The sequence below is a fragment of the Amphibalanus amphitrite genome, unplaced genomic scaffold, assembly GCF_019059575.1.
Source record: "Amphibalanus amphitrite isolate SeventyFive unplaced genomic scaffold, NRLGWU_Aamphi_draft 000035F_arrow, whole genome shotgun sequence".
Classification (NCBI taxonomy): Eukaryota; Metazoa; Arthropoda; class Thecostraca; order Balanomorpha; family Balanidae; genus Amphibalanus; species Amphibalanus amphitrite.
In genome coordinates, this window is record NW_024881531.1 from 230,239 (window position 1) to 246,794 (window position 16,556).

The window sequence follows — 16,556 nt, forward strand, 5'->3', positions numbered from 1 at the left end:
ATCGGCGGCAGGCTGCTTAGCGTGGGTACGCTGCCCGCAAAAGACAATCATACCAATGGAGATAAAATCGATGTTCGAGGGCTATTATATGCGTGTTGACAATCTTCACAGCTCAGTTAGGTACTCGGAATGTCTGTTGCACCAGACGTTTATGTTTCCAAATCAAACGGAAACATTGCGGCGAATTTTTCAATTTATGTCTATCTTAATATTTGCCTTCGTTTGAGGCATCGACGTCAATAGGATGACCTAAAATGTTGAAAACTGTCAAACGTAATGGTCGTCGCTGGCATCCGCCACTTTGGAACACGTGTTTTGCGTTTACGTGTGTCACTTCAACTTGGCTGATGTGTCCCGGTCATTTTGCGCCCACGTGCTTTGAGCACGAAGACTGAGGCGGTCCGAAGTGGCCGAGTCTAACGCCTCATTCTCGCTGTCGATGGGCGCAAAATGACCCCAGCAGTCGGCGCGCCCTAAAGCTCCAATAAACTAACAAGCTGTCGGAATGCGATGCAGCCCCGTTCCATGGCGAGTGGCGGTTCTGCGACACCCCAGCGAGCCTCATTTGAGCGAACGACGTTTGAGCGACACATTTTCAGCGATTGCCAATTAACCCTATTAGTGGCAGGCTCCTGGCTACCCCATATTAGTGGCAGGGGGGGGGGGCTGTTTACGACCCCCCCTTGATATCTCGAGATCTAACCGGCCGATTTTCAAAATTCAAACGGCATTCGATTTGGCTCAACGAGATCTACATTTCTAAAAAAATAAAATTAAAAAATGTCAATAGGGGGGTAGAGGGGGGTAAAAACGGGCAAATTGCAGATACATTTTAGACTGTTTATCACGGCCAGGTTTCTGAACCAATCTTAACGCAACTTTTGCCGATCGATAGAGAATGAACCAGGAATTCACATGGATCCTAAAAATATGCATTTTCAAAAATCATAGGCGGATACAGATCATTGAGATTGGGGGTACACAAATAGTATAGTAAATAATGTTTTTGTTGGTACTGTTTCTAAAAAGAATGGCAATGGTCTTGTTATGTTACAATTTTCTTATGAGAGAACGACTAAAATTGTATTGGTCATGCATAGGCGGTGTCAGGGCACCTATGTTGGGAGGTAAAAAATAACCCCCCCCCCCCTTTTTGGACGCCTGGATCCGCCTATTATAGCAAAAACGTGTCAAAAGAGGATGCACAATAACTTTGTATATGTTATCACATGATACCTTTCATTCACTGTTCGTAAAACTGGTGCAGCATCGTGATCTTCGCCCAAATGACTCGCTTCACGAATAGGACCCCCAATTCCCAGTGCTCTGGAGCCGCCCCTGGTAGAGTTATGAACTTGAAATTTTCAGGGAATGTGTCCAATTTAGTTTTAGGAAAAGTCAGAAAATTTCAGCATCGTAGCTTCAGCGGTTTCGGGAGATATTCCCGAAAAACCTGAGGGGTGGATAAAAACAACCCCCCCCCCTGCCACTAATAGGGTTAAAGTGACCGAGTCTTTTGAGCCAGTGACAATTCGGTTACATCGATTATCAACTATAGCGAGCACAAGAATCAGCGAAACCAATTTGAGCGAATATACTGTGGTCAATGAAGTACCATTTGATCAAATGCAGATACTATAGCAAAACCAAGCTGAACAAAAATCATTTAATGATGCTTCCCGGATTTTTTTCCTCGTGAAATGTGTCTAATAAATAAATATCAGCGTCCTGGGAAGTAGGTCCTTCGGTCATATCTATTATCTTGTGGTAAAAAATGCCGGACAGCTTGGTGAATTTATTTCTGAAATTATTTCACCACTTAATAACGCATTATTTGAAGACAAGTGCACCAGGTGGCCAACGAGGGGTGAAGGAGGCTGAACTTGATCTTGCATTGTTGAATGCCAGAAACAGGACAATGAAGAGAATGCCAAGGACATAATAAGCTTAAAGGGTGGCACAGGGAGATTCGGGTAAAGTTCCAGAGACCGCACCCAAGTGTAATTTAGTATTTGGAAATAGGTACGCATATCGTTTGGAGCAAGAGCTGACAAAGCTTACAACTTCCAAACTGATCCAAATCAAGGGAAATTCGGTGTAAATGTCTCAATAATCGTTTGGTTACTGTTTGTTTACCTTAACCCTATTCCTGGCGGGGGGGGGGGGGCTCAGGAGCCCCCCCTGAGGTTTTTTGGTTATTTCTCCCAAACGCGTTGAGCTAGGAAGCTCAAATTTTCTGACTTTTCCTAAAAGGCTTCTACGCAACATGTCTGAAAATTTTGAGTTGATCTGACCTCAGGTCAGGTCACCAGAGGCGGTTTGGTGACCCTACCTCAGAAAAGTTTGCAATCACGCCAGAGCTAGAGTTTTTGACCGATCAATTTCTTCTCTTCAGGGTTTAGTTAGGGTACCAGTATTTGCAATTTGTATATCTCGGAATTTTGATATCGGTGACCTAAGGTCAGGTCAATTTCGCGACCTCCCCATTATAAGTCAATGGGGGAAAAATCAACTCCCTGTTTTTACCACTAAAACGGGTCGGAATGGCCCCATATACCATACATGACTTCATATACGATCAACCTTCACTACCTTGAGGTCTGTTTTGCTGTTGGGCAGCTGTGAGGTCATGTGACGTCATCAAAGGTCACCAAAGGTTTTTGGCCAATAACTCCGTACAGGAACAAGATACAGACGCGTGGATGGTCTCATTGTGTTCAGTTCAGCTCGTCAAGACGCATCGAATGATATACATGATGACCTCGAGGTCACGTGACCTGAGGTCAGCCTTTGACCTTGACCTTTCGAGGTCAACATATATATCATTCGATGCGGATTGACGAGAGGATCACGATGATGCCCTTAGTTTGTTCCTATCTTGACTAATTCGAAAGTTATTCGAGAAAAACTCTCCATATCTAGCGCCGCCATTTTGACTTTTTCGACCCCTGTGACGTCATCTTTGACCTGACCTGAAAATGACCTTTGTAAAAATTGTAGATCTTGGCCGTGCGTATCCGATGCCGTTTACCGCTTGTCGCTATCTTGCTTCGTTCTCGAGATCTCAGGGGGGGGCCGAATCGGCCCCCCCCCCGCCAGTTTCTTGTCCCGGCGGAGCCCGCCAGGAATAGGGTTAAGTGGAGAATTTGAATTATTTGATTTTTTTAAGGAATGTAGTTAGCATCAAATTTGGAGCACAATGACTGATCTTTCAACGAGACATGCAACATACGGTTCCAGTTCATTATGCCTCTATAACTACTTGCAAAATACACCGTGATTAGCCCGCGCCCCACTGAGGGGGGGGGGGCTATTTATAGCCCCCTCCCGTTTTTCTGCAATTATTTAATTCCAAACCGCTTGACGTATCGACGCCAAACTTTCAGTACCTTCGGCTGTATCCATTTGACACCTTATGTCAAAATATGAACTTCGTAGCTATCATAGGTCGGCCGGAAATGACGTTAGAGTGAGGTCATGTTCGGCCGATTTCGACGCATAACATTGAACACAGCAATCGCTTCCAAGAGCTCAGTTTTGAACCCTCGCCCGCACATGGGGAGGGGTTGCCACCCCCCCCCCCCCCCCAGGTAGTTTTTCTGTTCTGCCGTCCACTGAAAATTTCAAGTTTCTGTGGTTTTTGAAACCTCCTGACCTTGAACGGTAGGAGGTTTCAACTTGCACACCATGTATAAAATTGATGAGGGAAAAGTCATGCATTTTTTTGCGCTATTCACGAAAAACCTTGGGGTGGGGGGGGGGGGGGTCGGTGCGCGGTTGAAGCGATATCATGGGTGTCGATTTGTATACCTTTGGGGGTGCTGCAGCACCCCCAATGCTCAAATGAGCACCCCCAATGGTTTTCCGGGCACCCCCGAATGTTCCAGTTAGCACCCCCAATGATTTTGTCCCTCAGTAACTCCCACTAACTCTGCTTGAAGAAAATAATTGGTTCTGCAGTCTTTCACTACTAAAACTAAAACAATTACACAACTTGCAATGCATGAAATAAAGATGTAAAGAAAAGAAAAGTTAGTTTTAAGAAGAAGGGCAAAAAAAAAAAACGGTAAGTTGCAAAGACACTGGTGTGGGTCCGTCGTACACGGATGTCGGACCCTTAGAGCTGCTGGCGCGTACCCTTTACAAGCCGGCAGGGGGCTCCAGAGACCGGCGACGGGCCCTCAGAGGCCGACAAAGGGCCATCAAAGGCCGGTGGTACCTTAAGAAACCCTGTGGGGTCGTCTTTAGAGACCGACACGGACTCAGCGCCGATGGGGCCCTCAGAGTAGCCGGTGTGGGGCCTTCAAATGTCACCGGTGGGTGGCCGTCACATGCGCACTTGGGGGCCTTTAGAAGCTACGATGTTGGGCCCCCAGAGCCGCCGATATAGGGCCTTAAGAGGCACTAGTGTGGGGCCCTCAGATATGGCAATGTGGGGCCCTCGGAGCCGCCGGTGTGGAGGGTTCACAGTCGCCGGTGACGGCCCTCACAGGCGCCGTTGTGGGGGCTCTCAGAGACACTGGTTAAGGGCCATCACAGGCGCGCGTGGGGCCCTCAGAACTGCTGTTACGGAACGGACCCTTCATAGGCCGACAAGAAGATATTAAGAGGTCACCGGTGCCTTCAGAAGCCTTGTGGGGTTCTCAGAGACTGGTATGGTGCGCTCAGACGCCGCTGGGATCCTCCGAGTCACCTGTGTGGGATCGTCAGGGTCGCTGGTAACTGACAAGGGCCCTCAGAACCGCCCATGTAGGGTTTTTAAAGCCATTGGTGTAGGGCCTCAGAGTTAGGGGTGTGTGGCCCTTAGAGACGCCGGTGTGGCGCTCAGGGGCGCCGGTGAGGGCCCTCACAGTCGCCGTTATAGGGGCCCTCAGAGAAATGGGTGTGGGGCCATTACAGGCGGGTGTGCAGCTCCTAGAGCTGGCCCCCTATAGGCCGGTTAGGACCCCCAGAGGCCGGCAAGTGGGCCTCAGAGGCTGGCTTGGGGCCCTTATGGAGATCTTAATGTTGGTACTTGTGGGCCCATGAGGTGTTCTTACGAGCCCTGTGGGGCCCTACTTAGTCCAAATATGGCCAACGTGGACCCTCAGCGGCCAATTGGCGCCGCAGGGCCCCTCAGGCCCGAATAACCCGAGGGGCCCCTGAACCTGATGGGGGGGGGGGGGGGCATGTGCCTCACGGGCCCACCTGGCTACGCCACTGACTGGAAAATCGTAAACCCATAAATATCGAAATGCGATCACCTGTCATTATCAGAGATTATTGTGATCGTCTGATTACCGCCAGAGCTTCGTAGCTACCGTTCCCTCCGCGCAATATCCGCTCCTGCGGACCGCAGGGGCTGCTGCACCGGTGCTAATCGCCGTCATCGGTTACTGTCGCCTTATTACCGAAGTGCCGGGGCTGCAACCAGCTGCCGGCAAATGTACGACTTTTTTCGGAGACATATTTATGTAATAAGGTAGCCAAGTACCTACCAGGACGAGCAGAATGATGCTGAAGAACGTTCAACCTTTGGGAAATATTAGTGGAAATCCCAGGATTATCAGTAGATACCTTATGAGGATACCCAACCATGCCTTGTATGTACGGTTGTCCCCCATGGCAAAGCTGCAATCTTTCACCCGGTGGCAGGGTTGAGCACCCCCAACCATTTTGAAAAATCGACACCCCTGAGCGATATGATATCGTTACGTCAGGTAGCATGGATTTGATACATCAACTTATTTATTCGTTCCCTCACGAAAATGTTGTCGATTCTTCAAAGTCGTCTCAATGCCTTCGCTGTTGCCCGAAAACAAGGTAAACTGTCTCCGCGTGTCTGACTTCTGGCTGTTATCGCCATCTGAAAGAAATCTAAGCTGAGACCGTCGCACATCTGTCTGTGTCGGGGGCGGGGTGTTATGTCACAGTGCGGGCACGTCGGCACTGACAGCGCACGTCTGCGTCTGGAGGGTTCTTACGGGCCACAGGGGAGCCGACGACGCCCGTACTGGTCATCGGGGGTCCTTGCCGACAAACGGGAGCCGATGACACCCCTCGCCAGTCATTGGAGAGGCCAGGGGGATAGGAGTCCTTGGCTCACAAGTGGGAACCGATGTCACCCCTCGCCGGTCATCGGCGGACCCTTGCTGTCCGGCAGTGTTCGCCACGGGCCCCAAAATCCCCAGCCCAGCCCGGCCCGGGCCCATGGGTTCAGAGCCCGGCCCAGCCCGTAGCCCGCTCTTGGCAAATATTCCAAGCCCAGCCCGGCCCGGCCCGTCAAAAATAGCAATCTAGTTATTGTCTTAGTCTATTGCTATAATAAGCATGATTGATTACACTATTTTGAGAACAATTCAAATTGCATGAATATTAACATGGCAATCATGACTCCCTTCTTTTCAATGAATATAATCATTTCAAGCACCTATGGCACAAATTTTAACAGTAACAGCAAGCACCTCAGTCAATTAGGTCATGATTACACACCTATAAAAAGTTTACATGATTATATTAACTACATTCTATGAGTAAAGTTATCTTGCAAGCTGATGTGTGAACATTATCATTCATAATTGGTGACTCTAATGCATACTTGAAGGAAGTATTTGCCACATACTACATACTTCCCAGCACTTACCTACCAGCAGAAAAAAAAGCTTGACTTATGGGAATAATTGATGAATCTGTCTGGGATTGACCTTGCTCTTAAATTCACTCCATAGATGCTGCAATATCAAAAGCCTGAGAAAGCATACAAAATAGCTGACACTAACTTTAGCACTGTCTTCCAAAAAAAGAGAAAATCCATCATTTATCAGCAAAACTGATCTTATCTATTTTCAATTCATGTCCACGTGTCAACCGAATCTCTGTGGACAACTATCTGCTACTTTCCGCTATTTTATGTTAGGCTCTTTTCAAGATATGGATATCGCTAGCAGCGTAAGCAGAAAACATGGTAAGCTTGAAATGTCATTGGGTAATTTTGCGACTTTTACGCATCATCATCAATCGAAAATGAGCGAACACTTCTTGATTGTCGCAGCTGCGGCAGGTAGCGATTTTGACCAATTGTATAATAAAACATATATGATCAAGTTTTTGTTTTGTTTTTCGTTCGAGTTTTCAGACTTCGTGATTTAGGTTTTATTTTTTATTTGTTGAGTTTTGTTTTTCACCTTCATACTTCCTTTAAAAACGTATTTATTTGATATACTGTTGTGTATACTACCTAGATGCCGCCACATAAACATAGCGCCGCCGCCGCCGCCATGATCGCCATGATTGCAAATTTTGTTGAGAAGGGTCTGGTTTTGTTGTGATTTATTTTGACAAAATTATGGACATTTAAAGAAGCTTTCATCGCGAAATACTCTGTAGAGTTCCTTGTTACTTACAGTGTGTTTTGTGAGTATCCTTTTAAGGTTCTGTTCGTTAAAAAGCCGTCGGTGAAGGAAAAAAGACTGTGTTGGAATTGTCTCACTATCGCCATATATAAGTGTTAAACTTAATGTAGCCCTGTAGCCCATCATTGTTGAGTGGCTTCTTAGTTTTTGGAGTTGAAGTGCTAAGTAAGTTATTCCGATGACTACATTTTAACTTTTATTACAAACTAATGATGCTAGAGATTCTCTGATCTTTTTGGTTGCGGAATTTTTATGAAAACCCTCCTATGTGTGACATGATGTGATATTGGATAATTCTCAAGATTCCCAAAATTCAATATCAAGTAGGTTTTCTTTCACATTGCTTAAATTTGGTTTAGTTTTTGTATTTTCCCAGTGGGTTTTGTTTGCATCAGTTTCCAAATTTTCTTAAATTGACATTAATCGCAAAACCCATAGTGCACAAAGCTCTTGGCCCGGCCCGTCCATAGCCCATTAACTAATGATATTTGGGGGCCCGGCCCAGCCCGTAGCCCAGCCCGGCCCATGGCCCGTTGGGCTGGCCCGGCCCGTGGCGAACACTGCTGTCCGGGTTATTGGTGATGACGCCAGCCTCCGCCCACGCGGGCGGAGGTGTACGACGCGGACTTCCGCGTCACAAAACTCGGGAAAATATAAGCCGCCTTGCTTCATACCGTAATAACTCCGGTATGTCCGTGGGCGGTACAAATTTGTAACAGTCAGCGAGTCGTAATGCGGTGCGTGTTTGTAAAGGGTGAATGATCACAATGTCGGAATTGTTGGACATGTCTCTTGTTTCAGTGCATGCACACTCGTATCGATAAACACTATGACACAATAGACTGTGCCATTAGCGTGTGGAGGTGAGCCTTTCGTCCACCAGTGTATCGAGCTCGATCCTAATCTCTGTCACGCCGCTGAAAATCAGCCTGGCCGTACAGGATATGGGTTTTCTCCGTGCGGCCGCCCCCGCACCCAGCTCGCTCGGCTCGACAGAGTGGATTGCAATTATCCATGTATTATGTGTATGCATGTGTAGTTGTGGGGGCGGACGGACACCTGTGCGCGCTCGGACGCTGACCGCTGTACAGTGGCGGTAATGCGGCTGAAAGAGCCGTGCAGTTCAGACAGTTTTGGCTACTGGGGGATGGAAGCACCTTGCCGAATACAGAGCGAGCGCAACGGTCCAAGCCAACTGCGCCGCTCCATCGCTTGTGGGCGTTTTCATTTTCAATTACTCGGTTGAATCTGGGAATGTTTTCTTAAACCTATAGCTCCTGCGTCCTGTTAGGTTTCCAAGGTTAACCACGATGAATGTCTCGTAAAGACGCGACAAAATTTGCCTGCTTAGTGCTTACTGCTTTGATGTTTTTTTTTTCCGCTAAAGCGAATAACGCGTTACAAATAGGGAGCCGAAATGAGGCAGTCCTGATCTTTGATTCAAGCCGGAACTTTTGGCAACAGTGGCATTTTTAGGTCAGCTCAGGTCACAAACCTATGCCATCATGCGTGGGCTTCTCCACCGTCAAAAAATGTCGCAACTTTGGAAAGCTCTCAGTTGCAGGAAAATTTCTATCTCAAGAACTTGTAATTGGGCTTTCACGCTACTTGCAAGGTCGGATGCAGACCTTGGGTGACGTCGATTGTGATGTCGTGATGGAAATAGATATTTTCAGATTTTCATGGACCAACATTCTGACTGCTGGCTTGACGAGTTTGGACCCGACAGTAAATAAGAAACTCGGGTGATCCCTCTGATTTTTTTTTTTAACTTCGGTCAGTATTTATTAGGCACGAACATCTCAAATCATACAACCACTCCGACAGCTTCCAGAGAGTTATATGGACTACGTTAATCAGCTGTTGATTTAGAGCTTTAATTTGTTAGCATTGAATTTAGCTTAAAAACGCATTCCAGCTCCAAACAGGCACGACCAATTCTAAGCATGTCACCTTCGCATGCCCCGCCACTCCAGTGTCCAGTTCCGCCCAGTTGACAGCTCAGTTCCGCTCAGCATGTCGACTCAGTTCCCGATCAGCCGACGCCGCAGCAGCTGGATCTCCATCTCCAGTTTCTCCGTCTCCAGCCTCAAGTTGGCCTGCTGCATGTTGAGCGTCTCACGCTGCAGCTGCTGCAGCCCCTCGGCGGCGCTGAGCGCCCTCTCCAGGCTGTCTGTGAGCGCCTGCACCGCCGACTGGGCCGCTGAGGCCGTCTGCTGGCTGCACGGACAGCTCTGCTCTGACGGTGTGACCGGGCCCGGCGGCGGCACCGTGACCGGGGACCCGCCGTCCTCCGTCGGCACGACCCGGTCCATGCCAGGCGCCGCGCACTCCTCCCCGCCCTGCCGCGACGGGTACGAGCTGCACTCCAGACGCGCTGGCCAACGGAAGCCGAAATTCCTCAGCAGAGGCTCGCAACCGGCGAATACGTCTTCACACAGTTCGCGGCAGGGCTTTGTAGGAGGCACGGACGGGTCGTGACACTCTGGTGCGTACACAAGACACAAGAAGGCTTGAAGGCTGGAGCTACATTTCGCTTTGACCAGAGGGAAGAACTGGTGCACTTCCTGGCCGGCCTCGTCCTGAGTCTCATGACCCAGAATATTGGGCAGGCTTGTTCGGTTGTACCACAAACCGGCATCAGGGTCCTTGCACAATCGTATAGTGATCTGCTCACATTGGTCAGCGGTGACGAAAGCTGACTGCGTCACCATCACCAGAGCAGACACCAGCACCACTGACAGCATGGTGAGTGGCTTCTCACTCGGACCGCTCAAGCACCACCACAGCTGACCTCTGAGATGGCCCTGTCCCTGCCACTGCCCCGCTGAGGTCAGGAGCCGACCCCGCTGCCGCCGCCGACCGGGCCCGCTAGCAGACTGCTGTCGGGGGAGCCTCTTCTGGCGGCTGCTCTCTGCTGGTTTATGCTCCGGGCCCAAACACTGGCCAGATGCCGGCACTGATTTACGGCAATGTCAGTTGTTGTGGTGTAGGTATAACTGCACTGCGGCCGCGCGGCGCACACCTCATGCATAAATAATGAATAGAAAGAACTTAACCCGTATGACCGTCAAGAGTCGACTGTCTATATTCATAGGCATCTATCTATATTGTGTTGTATAGATTGTTCAAACATCGCTTTATTTATTTGTAATGGTAGCTTTCGGAAGACATCCATCTTCCCTCTTCAGCCTGTCCAAAGCACTAAAAATACAATACATGTAAACCTTCAGCAAAGAAAAAGACAATCTTTTTTTGTCTTCTCTTTGCTGAAGGTTTAGGTACATACATGTAGGTATGTAATTTTTAGTGCTTTGGACAGGCTGAAGAAGGAAGCTGGATGTTTTCCGAAAGCTACCATTATACATAAATAAGGCGGTGTTTGAACAGTCTTTACAACACTATATCACTGTCCCAGCTGAATAACGTCAACATAAAACATAGGTAGGTATCTATAGCTTGCAAATACGCTGATTACCCGCGCCTCACTGGGGGGGGGAGGGCTATTCATAGCCCCCACTCCCCAGGCTATTCATGTGCTATCGAACTGCTATCTCGTGTGTTAAAAATTTACAAAATTTTGAAAATTATTATAATAAAATTCAAAATTTATATTTTTTATTATTTTTTTTCCAAATTCTTTTGACTTTTCGAGAAAAAAAAACTAGAATACCTATATGTGATAGAACACATGGTTATGACTTACTCTAGCAAGTTTTAGCTAAATATCTTCAAAAATGAAGTTATACGCATTATTGCAAAAAAATTCACAATTATAAATTTTCCAAATCAATTTTTCAGTACGTTTTTGACATCGTACACCAATATAAATAGCAACATCGTGTTCCTGAGCTTAAACTGCATCCGATAGATATGTTCTTTGATGAAAATTTCAACTTTGAAATTTGACCTTTTTTGACCTGAAAGTGACCTGACCTCAGCTATATTCAGATGAAAATGGCCTCAAATGACACAGGCGACACCGAATTCGAAATATGTGGCGTAATTGGACCATTTAGCATGTGTCACGTGACCGACTTATGACATAAGATTTCCGTAACCTATGATGACCTGACCCTGACCTGAAAATAAAAGTACAAGTTTGGCACCCTCAGGGTATCTAAAGCATCTGTTCACGAGTGTGTAAACCCAAAATCAGCCTGATCTGACTTGTAAGGCGGCAGCCAGAGCCCAAAAAGTGAACAAGCCAAATATCGATAATTTTTACTTTGACCTGACCTGTGGCGTCATCGGTGACCTCGAGGTCAATGAAATTAGGTTTCGTTCGACAGTTTTTCCGGGGCTATCAGATGCCCTTTGAATTTTGACGATCAGCCTAGTAGTTTCGGAGTTAGGAGGGGGCTATGAATAGCCCCCCCCCCCCCGCAGTGGGGCGTGTTATACACAGACCCCAGTGGGGCGCGGGTTAATATCTTCATTTGTATTTTTGATTAATTTTCTAGGTGGGTAGACGTCAATTTCTAGCAGTCTAACTTCTGAAGATAAGACTAAGGAAATTTGTTTGTTTTGTTTTGTTGGGTTAGGCCCTTTCGGTCTGACAAGACCATTTCAGAGCTGGAAGGATGATGGGAATTAGGGGGAGACATTGATCTGGGCAGACACCCTAGAGAGTCGCCGGGGCTGAGCCCGTCCGAATGGACAGGCCGACCAGCCCCAAGTAGGTACCTACTCTCTGCACCCGGCTACGGGGTGCGCTCCCTCGGGAGCAGCGGTGCCGCTCCAAGGGAGCAGCCCGCATGAGATAAAGGTGCCTGTCCAGTCCGGAGGGGGGTTGCGGCGTAGAGGAGAAGGATTTATGTATCCTGAGGATAGAAGCACGGAACGGTGGAAAAAGGAAATGGCATGCTTGTATATTTAATGTCGATGGCTGACGTCTTGGGACAACTTTGGTTGCAAAGTGCATTTGTTTGACGCAGTCAAGCAATGCTTTCCAGATCCAATTTGTCAATAAAAAAATCGTACTTGCTAATATATCCAATATCTATCATCCATTTTTACGTTTGCACTTTGCAGCTCCACCGCTGATCCGATTACCCGATTATCGTGTGATATCCGATTACCTGTCCTGTGGCAGTTCAACGCTCGGGGTGCAGCCCGCGCGCCACCTACAGCAAACTTTGGGCCATCAGTTGAGGCAGAGCTCTATAGATGTCAGCGGTGTCGCCGACCTCCCCTTGTTCGGGGATGAGTGCACCGAGCCTGCGGGAACGGGGAGATGCTGCGTTTGGCGCCGAGCAGTGAGCACGCATCACCAAACTGGACCTACTGGAACGGCTGGTGAGCGGCGGGGAAGGGGGGGGGGGGTTGGGAAGCGGGCCGTACGGGCCTGGGTCAGCACAATCGTCCACTATATGTAGTGGGCTGTGTTGTAGCAACGTGAAAGACGCGTCGGCGAGTGTGATGCCTAGCTCCCATCGGCAATTCCAGGTAATGCCTATTTCTAGTGCTTATTCTATGGCCGATGACGGATGTGACGCCATCGGGCCGGGCGTGCAAACAAATGTCAACCGCTGGCTGGTGTCAGGACTTCAACCGAACGTCAACCGAGAAACGAATGTGTTTGGTGTTCGCGGTAATATTTCGATGTACTGCAAACAATGCTTTTGTCGAGCGTTTCAGCTTTTCTTACGCTAAGTTGTATGCTAAGCGTTCAACATTTTCGTGAACATGGCCAAATCAAACATTGCTATTCTGCATGAGAATGCTAGGACCGCTAACAATAGTGCTGCAGTATAGACCGATTCGATCTCTACGTGACTCCCAAGTCCCAACCAGCAATAGCGTTCGCAGGCCTTAGTTTGTCATTCGGTGGTAAGCACGGTCAGAACACGTGACCGCTGCGCGGCCGGCGGCCGACCGAGTGCCGCGGGCGATCGCGGTCAGTCGGCCCGCGAACAGCCCTCCCTCAGTCACATCCCTTGTAATTTCACCGTCACCTTTTCATCTCATCATCATTTTTAGCTTTTAGCCTTTTACCCTTTCTTCGCCAATAATTTACCGATTGGTGTATCAGCTACATTCGTAGGTACTTAAACTTTCCTCTTCACTATTCTGTATCGCATGAACTGATCCAGATCATTTCAGCATCACCCGACTTGTTATAACGGTCCGACTCCCTCTGGTTTGCTCCTCACTCGTCTGACCGCCAGTCGTCGATATTCGTCTCTGCGGCGGAAATGTTACGCCGTTCGTCTGGCGGTGGGACTGCTCGGTGGCACCCGGCTCGCGCAGTGGTGCACTGGGTGGTGCGAGCCGCCCTGCTGATGCTGCTGCTGACCCTGCTGTACCGTCAGCTGGTCGAGTTCCGAGCCGAGCCGGTCAGCACTTCCATCACCCGGCGACAGGCGCCCTTCCCGCGGATCACCCTCTGCCCCGGGACGTGGATGCGCGACAACCGGCTGCGGCTGGAGCGGCAGCGACAGCTGGCGGACGGCAACATCTCCATCAGCAGCTTCTACAACGACACGACGCTGGAGCTGCTGCACGGAGAGCTGTTCGTGCAGGGCGCCGACCCGGAGACCACCCACATCTCCGCCGACGTCACCGAGCACGGCGTGTGGCGCTCGCGCTTCTACCAGCAGCAGCACAGCGGCGGCGAGCTGGTCTGGGAGGTGCGCTGCTACACCCTGCAGCCGTCCGCCGCGCTGCACCGGATGGCCAGCAGTGAGGTGGAGCTGCAGCTCCGGCTGGCCGTGCCGCTGCTGTTCATCAACTCACAGCGCAGCATCGCCTACCGCATGTTCATCCACGGTGATGAGGAGCCCAACGTCATAGACTTGTTCCCTCGGCAGAGTGGCCTGACCGTGCCTCTTACTTCGTACGCTGAGCTCAAACCTGGCCAGGACGCCTTCTTCCGCGTGACAGTGGACGGGCGCCGGCTGGTCGACCTGCGCTGGCGACCCTGCCGGAGTGACGACGGCTACTCACCGGCACAGTGTCTGAAGGAGTGTCTGTGGCGGCGGCTGGCGGCGCACACCGGCTGCCGGCTGCCACACATGGTCGGGCCAGGCGTCTACCTTCCGCAGCTGTGTGGCCCGCTGGACCACCTGCCTGTCTGCGACAGGATCGTCAGGGGAGCCGGAAACAAGCGTCTGGTGAACAGCGTGTCGGACCGCTACCTTCTTGAGTGTCTGGAGGAGAGCTTCAGAAATACCCGGCCCAGTCCAAGTCTGGCCGAGGGGGCTGGCTTCGAGTCCGGCCTCAACACCAGCACGGCCGGGTCTGAGGCGGCTGACGAAGGCATTCAGCTGGTGCCTCGGAGCCTGCTGACCAACCTGAGCGGCTGCGAGTGTCAGCCGGCCTGCAGTGAGATCACATACAGGATCTCTGCCGACCCGCGTACTGAGCACATCGCGCAGCCGGCCTCCCAGTGCACCACCCAGGTCATCCTCAAGATAGACCTGACCATGGACCTGTTCGAGGAGTCGCTCTCTTTCACGGTCAGCACGCTGGCGGCCAACGCGGCCGGCTTCCTCGGACTCTTCACGGGCCTGTCACTCTTCTCAGTGGTCGACGTCGGCGAGGCACTGGCGTTCTCAGCGTTTGCCAGGTGCCGCAACGGCAACGAGTCAGCGCCAAGCGCCGACTCCGCCAGCGACAAACCTGGCGCTCGTGCTGCACTCGCTTGGGAGAAGGAAAATGGTCCAGCAACGTCCCCAGTTCAGTGTTTGGACGATCACAGCCAGCCTGAGCCGGTGGAAGGGGAAGCAGCGGCCTCGTCTTCTGCCCTGTGAGCTCAGTCATCAACGATTCTACAACTGATACGTGGCAAGATATTAAATAGAACTACGAAGTAAACATTAGCCGTTTTCACGAAGAATGCACCTAATCTGCACCAAATCTCTTTTACAACAAATATCTTCATATGATGAATTTATTTCAGTGTTCCAATAGAAAATAAGGCCCGATCATTTAAAAATCAGGTTTATAAGCAACTGTCCAACCCAAACTCATATGACTTCTTAGAAACACAATCAACCTAAGTTGACCAAATCTGCACCAAATCTGCACCAAATGTGAATCAAATATGTACCAGATAGCCGTCGTGAAAACGGCTATGCCGCTATAGTATAGGGTAACGCGCTTATTTGCCGATTACCAGTGTTTTTGCTCTTTTAAATTATTCACTCGGCTCATTTTTCCTCTCAAATTTTATCGTAGTCATAGCCGCAGTTACGGGATGTCTTTCTCATAGCTCTAGAGAATCATATCTAAATAAAGGATTAGGTTATTTCCAAGCTGTCTGAACGTTGAAATGCTGCATAGGCTCCCAGAGTTTTCACAGTAAGTAAGCACCGGGCCAGCACACATAGGAGCGGGCGCCAGCTCCAATGTTTATTTTCCAGATCCATACCCGGAGGCCGTATCCGCCCACATATTTGATGCATAGGCACTGCAATACACTGGAATGAAGAATTCATCCATCGGTAGTCGGCTGATCGGGGCAAAAAGGCATATTTTGAATTTGCATTCATTTCTACAGTTAGTTAGGAACTACTTTTAAACCCGCTTTACACTTGGTGCAGCTATTAGTGCACGATGTACTGCCACTGCGGTGGCAGTAAATAAGTTACTGGCGGCACGCACCTCTAATGATTAGCCCAGCCTGACCAGACATGACCTACCAAAAATGTAGTTGTTGAACAAATGCTTATTGAACAAAATATGCAAAGTTCCAAACAAGAACCTTAAATACCATATACAGAAGTAGAAGGCCTCACTTCAGAAAAAGTTTTTGCACTTTACAGGTCTTGGTTTTCTTGAGCTTCGTGCCAATGACCTGACCGGGAAATTCGTCTGATCATCGATTGCCAATAAAACTTTCCTTAGGTAGCAGCTATAAAAACGCCAATATGGACGTATAGGCCAATACGACCATCTTTATCCTGTTCCATCTCAGTACTGCCGTGACTGGCATTGACGTCAACACAGTGTGGGCATCTGGCCAGTGTTTGGACCCGGAGCATAAACCAGCAGAGAGCAGCCGCCAGAAGAGGCTCCCCCGACAGCAGTCTGCTGGCGGGCCCGGTCGGCGGCGGCAGCGGGGTCGGCTCCTGACCTCAGCGGGGCAGTGGCAGGCCACAGGAGCCATCTCAGAGGTCAGTGTGGTGGCGCTTGAGCGGTCCGAGTGAGAAGCCACTCGCC

General features: G+C 49.6%; 1 protein-coding gene across 1 annotated transcript; it reads right to left on the reverse strand.

Annotated features, from left to right (window-relative positions):
* Window positions 1-9,415: 9,415 nt before the first annotated feature.
* LOC122370510 (frizzled-7-like) lies at window positions 9,416-10,138 on the reverse strand. The gene has a single exon (XM_043346168.1). The coding sequence runs from the start codon at window positions 10,136-10,138 to the stop codon at window positions 9,416-9,418; it is 723 nt and encodes a 240-aa protein (XP_043202103.1).
* Between the last annotated feature and the right edge of the window lie 6,418 nt (window positions 10,139-16,556).